This window comes from Falco biarmicus, chromosome 7 (assembly GCF_023638135.1).
Source record: "Falco biarmicus isolate bFalBia1 chromosome 7, bFalBia1.pri, whole genome shotgun sequence".
Lineage (NCBI taxonomy): Eukaryota > Metazoa > Chordata > Aves > Falconiformes > Falconidae > Falco > Falco biarmicus.
In genome coordinates, this window is record NC_079294.1 from 38,401,594 (window position 1) to 38,410,016 (window position 8,423).

An 8,423-nucleotide genomic window follows, 5' to 3' on the forward strand; every position below is an offset into this window, starting at 1 on the left:
GGCCTGAGAAGGCTTTGACTTCATATACAGTTAGCAACAACTAAACCATCAGTGTATTACCAACATTATTCTCAGCCTAAATCCAAACCAGCACTGTATCAGCTACCAGGATGAAAATTAACTATCTCAGCCAAAACCAGGACATCTGCTTTCCCTCAAGGGAGAGCACCCCTGAGAAAACAGGGTGCCAGGCCTACCTGCAGGCCTGCTGAGCATAAAATGGGTTAGAAACCTCTTACCCAGCACCAGGACATGTGCCCTGCTCTGGCCTTCTCTGTGGCCCTGCGCTCTCATCCGTGTCTGTAAGCAATCCAGCTGTTCAGATGCACACCTCTGGCTGGAGAAGAGGTACTTGGGCTGGCATTCATGCCTGCAGGCAAAGGCTCTGCCACCAGCACAAGCCAAGACTGTCCTTTAAAACACTTGTTTCAGTGAAGTCATGCTGGCAAAGATGCCCACAATCAACACCAAGTCTCCAAAAGTGGTTTGGGTTTTTTTGTCTAGGGAAAGGAAAATGAAGGTATTTGTAGCCAGACAGTACTGTTCTGAAAGACAACAGGTACACACTGTAGATACCTGCCACTAGGCACAACACAGCAATGTGAAAACTAGACTAGATACATTTGGCAGTCTTCATTTATTCAGCTTAAAGATTTTTTTTATTATTATTAAAAATAATCAATAAATAAAACAGACATCACCAAAGAAACACTATATCGAGTGGAGTACCATCAGGAACATTAAATAGAACCCCCACCACAGCTTAAAGTAGCTCTCCACACCACAATGAACGAACATTTTGTAAGGCCCAACTGTTCACAAACAAGACTGGCTGTTCTGTACAAACCATGTATTTATAATGCCCTATTCATAGATGTAGGATTTGTCACTCTCTTCGCACAAAACACTACTGTTGAAACTAGGGCTTTGTATGTTATTTGCTTGCCATTGCTGGCAAAAGTGCTAACAATTATTTATCCAACCTTATAGCAAGAGGGATGCTCCAAAGAAGCAGCAATCCCTCAGTACAGGACGGGGGATTTCCCTGCTGGTTCGCTATGGCATAGGCATAAGCCATTACCAGCAAAACCACAGCCTGCTGGCCAGGTGCGCTGGGTGAAGCTGAACACGCTACTGCCAATCCCAAACCACACTCCCATCACGTACTAGCCAGAGCCCCAGCCCTACTAGAGACAGGGCACCCTCTGCCAGACATTCCCATTTCCCAGTTATCTTTGCCCTGTTGCAAACCATGTTTGAGTTTGTTTGTTGGGTTTTTTGTCAGAAAAAAAAAAAAAAGTCATTATCCTGAAAACTAAGTTATCAGCTAAAGTGCAGGACCCCTGCTGTGAGAAGTACACATCCATTTTTAGATTTGGAACATCAGCTTCAGCATACACCATTAGGGTTCTCCCCTACTTGCACAAACAGTAACAAATTCAGTTTTGGAAAATAGTGCCTATAAAACTTTAGACACACTAATAACAGCAACAGCACTTCAGTGAGGTTCCATGGAAAGAACAGAACAAATGCCCATTCTGTATCGCTAATTCTGCATAAGAGAAGCATCATCCCCACCCAAGCTACATCATCCTTCCACAAAGTACGGATGGCAGAACAATCCCATGAGCTGTACTTTGGCTATCAAGAAAAAGAAGCACAAATCTTTAGAAAAATACAATGCAAGAAAAAATCTGAGATAAAAATATATACCTTTGGTTAAAAACCATGCCTTTAACAAGAGTCCTTTGTAACTCAGACCAAAAAAAAGCTTCACTTAGACTGAACAGTAGTAAAAATTAGTTCTAAGCGCTTATTTCCTAACCCAGAGGACCCTTCTAAAATGTCAGTAATTTTTTTTAATGATTTACACATTTGATGTTAATTATTTATAGGGATCATTATATTTGTAGCAATAAACTATAGAAATTTTCCACGAAGAGAATGTTTGTAGCACAAGCTCCTCCACCAAGAGTCTTTAAAAAAAAAAGCAAAACAAAAAACTGGAAGTTCTTAATTAAAGAACCGTTGAAACATGTAGTTTTCTTCAGATACTGAATAGCCAAACTTCTTATAGAAATCCACATTTTTTGGCAGACACTCGAGCGTAATTTTGTAACAGTTCAGTCTCTTACTTAGCAGCGTAAGGGTGGACGTTAATCTGCAAAAGACAAAACCAACAGTTAAACAGCCCTGAACGCTGCATCAATTAACATTTAACTAGCTTAAGTTATCAGACCTACAATACTGAAGTTCTACAGCACTCTGCGTTTTTTTCCCTTACTACACAGGACTGTTCTTATTTCTTGCGATAGCAAGTAAGCACCAGTGTCTTGCAGACAATTTTAGGTCACTGTTACAACAACCTCAGCTTGTGCTCTGCCAGCTAGTGATCCCTTCTGGCTAAATTCTTCTCATGTGTCTGGCTGGGGAAGATCCGCCCTGCAGAGCTAAAATCCTGGTCCCATAGGTCTGGTGAGCGATCTTTGCCAGCGTGTTTTGGCACCCATCAGCGCAGGAGGGTGGGGGGACAGGAAGTGACCAGGTAAGTAAGGGCTTCCTGCCTGCTGTTGAATGGCAAAGGTGGTGAAATACTTACAGTTTACCAAGCTGCTTTCCTCTGCACTCCCCGCTTACTACTACATCTTCTATCCTTCCTCTCTGTGAAAATACAGGCAACTGTGAGTCGAATAGAAAGCTGTTGTGTTAGTCTCCCTACTGCTTCACGTTTCACGCTTGGATTTTCTGCTTTCTAATCAGATACAACTCCTCTGGCAGTTGACACGCTTGTAATGCCCCTTGCAAGTGGGAGCTGCAGTCCCACCACAGACTTTCCCTGCCAAGGGATTTGTCTCTAGCTCCCCGTTTTCACACATCTAGCTGGGACTCCACAGCAGCGAGACCCTCAGCCATCTGCTCTGTCAGAACCAAGTCTGACTAGTTCAAAAGCTCACTGTGAGGGAGAATGGAACAGACATAAAATTGCTCTTTTTTAAGAAAAGCCAAAGCTTCCTTTTACTATTTAGCTGAGCACGCAAGGATGGGAGAGTCTTTAAAATGTCAAAGGTACTTCATCACACAGTAACACCATAAAAATATCATACATGGAGTCAGGGGACAGGGTCTTTCTCCTCACTTTACAGCTGCAGCAAGAGAATATACCTTTGCACAGGAGTGAGTGAACTTATGTTCTATAACCAGTGTTGCTGTAGCAACAATCTGCCCAAGATTTGTGTCTTCTACAACAGTAACGTAGTAATCTCCAGATCTCTTCATGTGCTCAAAGGTTTCTGTGGGAGCAGACAGACAGTGGAACAGCCACTGTTAATCTCAGATTAAATTGCTATGAAGTCTAACACTTGCAACAGATTCTGACTGCAGATCACTGCAGGGTTCAGGATCACAAGGAAGATGCACCCAAGACCCCAGCGCCTGAAAGCCCCAGAGTCACAACCAGCAAAAAGCAGAAATTAAACACATTCCTTTTCCTTAGCTGCCAAGAGAGCCCTCTTTCCCCAGCATCTCTGCAGATAGGCATTGTGACAAAGTTGTCAGTATCTCCTTTAAGTTTTCTTATGTCTCAGTCAAACCAGTGAAGCAACCTCAGGACACCACTGAGCTGCGATCAAAGGCAAGCCTCTGCCTCGCTACTGGTGCTGCAGTAAGTCAGCCCAAACAAGCCATCACCCAGTAGTCCCTTCTGCCAGGTGTCTAAGGCTCAGTCTCCAAAGCAGGTATTACAATTTAGGCCTGTCCCTGCCAAGAAACCCTTTGGGATAGCTGCGACAATGCTGAGTGCCAAAGGCTGCCTCAGGGGAACTGAGCTAATAAACCCCTTTGGCATCAGGCAGTTGGGAGCCTTGCACCCAAGTAGATTTGCTGTCAGTTTCAGTGTCCTCTGGCTCCCAGCAACCTCTATGGAAATGCCACAAATAATGATATACTCACTGATAAACTGCTCTGGGCTTGCAACTCCAGTTTCAGTCAGCTGACCCAGAACCTTAAAAAAGCCTGTTATAAAAGAAGTGTGGGGGGGAGACACCAAACAACCCTCAGTGAGGGACAGAGACACAATTAGCTCCAAATAGCACAGAAGAACCCGACAGGGCTGTTGGGAGAGTTAACATCCCCACAGCACCATCCAGCTCAGTGGTACATAAAAGCCTACACTCTGCATATTCTAGAACTAGACTGTAATCTTAAAATCAAACTCCTGCCTTGAGCAATGCTTAAGAATCAGCTACTGCCTCAGCAGCAAACTGCAGCTCAAGCACAGAAGATGCATACATTCAAGCAAGAAAAGTATAAGCCTGAAATGATGTGGTATTAAACTGTATGTTCAGAACAATCTTTTTGTCCACATTAAAGAACTGAAGTCTTCATGCACTAAGAATAATATGCTGGTTCACATTATTTTTATGTAAAAGGGAACAGTATGAACAACTGTACTCCCTCTCTAAAGGTGTGGTGAATAGGAAGCTGTGGATCACTTGGAAGATATGACATAACAGTAAAACCAGTTTCGAGGGTCCCCCAAACACAGCACCAATCCATGGTGCCAAGCACTCAAATTCCTTACTGATAAAAATAACCCAAATCAGATAAAATCAGCAATCCTAATCTGTTGAGAGATCACACAGAAATACATATTATCTAGTTCAGCTCCCAGCTTTCACTTGTGGCAATCATTAAACAGGATTGATTCTACCTCGATTTAAATCAGCTGTGCAAAGCGGTCTTAAAACTAGGCCATCTCCTGGATCTAAAGGAGAAATAGCAGGAGAAAACGTCACTGTGTTCTCACTCCAGTCAAGTTCATGCAGAATATTTGGGTCAAACATCGGTGTGTCATCAGGCATCACTGTTGCAACAGGCATCATGGCTGCAACAAGTGTTCTGGAACAGAAAGCACATGTGTAAGGAACATTTTGGTTTGCTCTTGTTTTAATCTCTAAATATGCTGTCCCCTGGTTATGCCGTGCCACATGACGTTCCTGGGACAGGTGAATGCGCTGCTGTTCACTTTATCTGCAATTGAAGCTCCTCAACCTTCCCCAGACTAAGCTGTGGGGTTAAACAAAGGTCACCCCCATGTTATCTAAAAGTCAACACGGAGCACTTATGGCACTTGGGTTCATCAAGGAAGTTTTTTTTCTCTTGGAAAAAACCACGCAGATAAGGCATTCACCAGGATACTTAACCCCTATAGCCCTCAGAAAAGGAAAGCATCTCACATTCTCTAGAAACCTCCCTACATACTGTTTACTGAGCACAGAGGAGATCATTTGCATTGATGTTTCATTTAAAACTGGCAGAATAGTACACTTTTTTCAACTGGTCCCATCACATAAATATTGGGTGGCTCAGCCAAAAGGCACTACATCACACAGATGAAAACACAGATGATACAACAGCCTGCACACATGCTTAAAGCTCGTGCTGTGTTTCTCATGAGGTCACATTTGCTCTACGTATTTACAAAATCTAATACCATCTCAGCTGTATAGTGCAGCACCTCATTGTCCATTAACAGGTAAGACAGAACTGCCAAGATGACAGTTAATGATTAAAGAGATGCTGGGAATTGTGTATTATTTAGAATTTTAGCTGTACCAGAAAAGATATGGTAATCACACTATTGGACAGGCCAAATGAACATCAACAAGAAAAATGTATTCGGGATGCTTTTCAAAATAAGGCATCTTGCAGCCCTGTTAAGCTGTCCTGAGAAAGTACAGAGGATGTTAGCTATGAAGCATCTCAGCATAACTGCAGCATAATAGCTTCGAAACTATTAAAAAAAAAAATCAAAAAAAGCCCACAAAATTTTTGTTATGCCACCTGCTGTTATCCACTGGCCTTTAAACCCCCATTCTTATCTCAATCTTGCATATAAAACTAAAAGAATTTGCTGTCAGAGCAATTAAACAACAATGAAAATTCATATGGGATGAGAATTTGTAAAATAAAACAGTGGGAAAAGTGCAAAGAAAAACATTTCCACAGACAACAGAGTCAGAAGTGAAAATCCGTTTCTTCTGAGCCCCAGTCTGGAGCTTTAGCGATCAGGTCACACTGATATGTGCAGAGGACTGCAAGCCCATCACGAGCATATTAATTATGTCACTGCTAAGCAAAACTGATGTCTCCCTGGTTCCAGCAATACATCTGGTATCTCTGTTCCTAGATCTCAATTATTGTCATATTGCTGTTACCCTGTCCCATTACAAAGCCTTCCTAGAATTCATGAGCATTCATAACATTCAAATAGTGTCCTGTACAGAATAAAATAAATTTAATTTCACCTTAGAATTACAGAATACCGAGCACACACAATACTAGAAAAGCCCTGTTGAAGGAAATAAAAGTTTTTTGATGCTCTCCAAGCAGTTAGTGACAAACTAAACAGTTATTTTCCAAACTACAGCCAGCACAGCTGGAGCAGGATGAAGTTCGAAGCTTCACACATTTTCTAGAGTTCGGAATATGACTTACTCCACAGAAATGCACTGGTCAGTTAAAGAAAAAGGGATGAAGGCATGGCCAGGAAGGGTAGCTCCGGCCTATTTCGATAGGTAGCCGGTTCCCCCTCCTGGCCTGCTGAGCTTACTCCAAGCCCGGGTGCTGGCCCTGGTGCACACCCCAAGGCTCCCCGCCGGAGCATCCCGGGCTCCCCACCCGTGTCAGCATCGGGACGGGGCCGTGCCTGCGCGCACGGGACACCCTCCCCCGCTCCGGGAAGTCGGCGGTGAAGGAGCACGGTATGCCTGCTCCTCCCGGAATCTGCTGCCTGCCTGAGGAAGACCCTCCCCGGGGGCTGCTCGGTCAGACCTCACCCGGCTCCCCAGCCGTAGGGGAATGGGGCGACAGAGCCAGCCCCGCACTGCCCCCGGCGGGGTCCCCACCTGAAGCTGTCCCCGCCCCGAGGGGGTTTCCACAGGGCCCCGAGGGAGGGCCCCACAGCTCTCAGCTGCAGCAGCCCCTCAGGTGTGGGAACCCACACACAGCCCTTCGAGGGTCCCCTTAGCTCACCCCCGGGGTGCTGTCCTCTCACCTCACACCCAGCCGCTCGGGGGGATGACGGGGGGGGTGGGGTGGGTGTCCCTCACCTCACACCCAGCCGCTCGGGGAGCAGAGCGTCCCTGACCTCACACCCAGCCTCTCCTTAGGGGGGGGGGCGGAGGGGGGTCCCCTCACCCCCTCAGCAGGGGCCCCGCAGGCCCATCCTTCACGCAGCCCCTCGTGGGGGGAGGCGCACGTCCCTCCCAGTCCCTCGGAGGCATCCCCGCTAGCCCGCCCCTCACCCAACTCCTGAGGGGGACGCCGAGGAGCCGGGCCACCTCCACAGCCCCCGTCCCGCTCGCACTCACCCGTGCACGAGGCCGCGGCGCCGAATGCCGCCCGCACCGGCTCCACCGCAGGCGCCGCACGGACGTGGCAAGGGAGCGTGGCCCGGCACGCACGCACGCCAGCGCGCGGCCAATCACCGACCGCCGGCCCCGCCCCCGCTTCGCGGCCTTCCGACCTTCGGGAACAGCCCCCCCTCGCGCACGGATTGGGCGGCGGGGGTGCGGCCACGCCCCCTCCCTGGGAGAGGCCCTGCCCCTGCGCGCGCGTAGCGCCGTGCCGGCGGAGGCGGGACAAGATGGCGGGTGCGGTTGTGCGCGGCCCGGGCAGCCCCGCCGAGCCCGCCGCCCCTCCCGCTGCTCCTCTGCCTGAACGGCCGTTTCACCGTGGCGGCTGCCCCGATGGGCTCGGCGGGGTGAAGGGTGAGGGCAGCGAGAGCAACCGGGCGCCAGGCCCGGCTGCCTCGCTCCACCTGGGGAGCGCGCAGGCAGAGGGATTTGCCCCGGCTGACAGCGTTTTGACGCCTGAAGGAAAATCCCTCCGGCTCCCTGCACTGGCATCCCTCCCAGGAGCCAGGCGGGTGGCAGGGGAACAGGCAGTGCCCCTCAGTGCAGGCAGGATTCCTCCCTTCCGTGGGTGGTGGGAGTCCCGCTCCTCAGCGTGGTGTGGGGAGGGGGTGTGTGTCTGCTGGGCTTGGCAGGCCTTTTTTTTTTCAGCTGGCTGCCTTCCCTGTAGAGATAACTGGTGTTTATTTTGACTGACTGCTGCATTTGCTTCTGGGGGAAAGGTAAAACTGATGCTCAGACCATGTGAGGTCAGTGAGGGTCTGTGTGATGGTTTTCAGAAGCAACACGCCAGGCAGCTCGGAGGCTGTCCTTGCTGGCTGCTCTGCATACTTTTCCCGGTGTTTTCACTGGGGTTTGGCCTCCGGAGGTCCTCTGGGAAGCTGCCCGGTGCCTTTGGAGGGCTGCTCTCCAACCCCGAGCTGGACACAGCTCCGGAGGGGCCCATAGGTAGCTGTGGAGGGATGGCTCAGATGAAAGGACTATACACAGGTTCCTTTCTCCTGAGGAATT

The 8,423-nt window shown here is 48.4% G+C and overlaps 1 protein-coding gene across 2 annotated transcripts; it reads right to left on the bottom strand.

The window, feature by feature from the left end:
- Positions 1 to 618: 618 nt before the first annotated feature.
- On the bottom strand, positions 619 to 7,493 carry GNPNAT1 (glucosamine-phosphate N-acetyltransferase 1). 2 transcript variants are annotated; one of them, XM_056345975.1, is made up of 6 exons: positions 7,371 to 7,493; positions 4,805 to 4,896; positions 3,949 to 4,011; positions 3,163 to 3,290; positions 2,600 to 2,661; positions 619 to 2,161 (listed from the first exon to the last, which is right to left on the bottom strand). In XM_056345975.1, exons 2-6 carry the CDS (start codon positions 4,878 to 4,880, stop codon positions 2,014 to 2,016), a joined length of 477 nt encoding a protein of 158 aa, XP_056201950.1. In that variant the 5' UTR covers positions 4,881 to 4,896; positions 7,371 to 7,493; the 3' UTR covers positions 619 to 2,013. The 2 variants fall into 2 exon arrangements, with proteins under 2 accessions (XP_056201950.1, XP_056201949.1); XM_056345974.1 differs by having other exon boundaries at positions 4,709 to 4,896.
- Between the last annotated feature and the right edge of the window lie 930 nt (positions 7,494 to 8,423).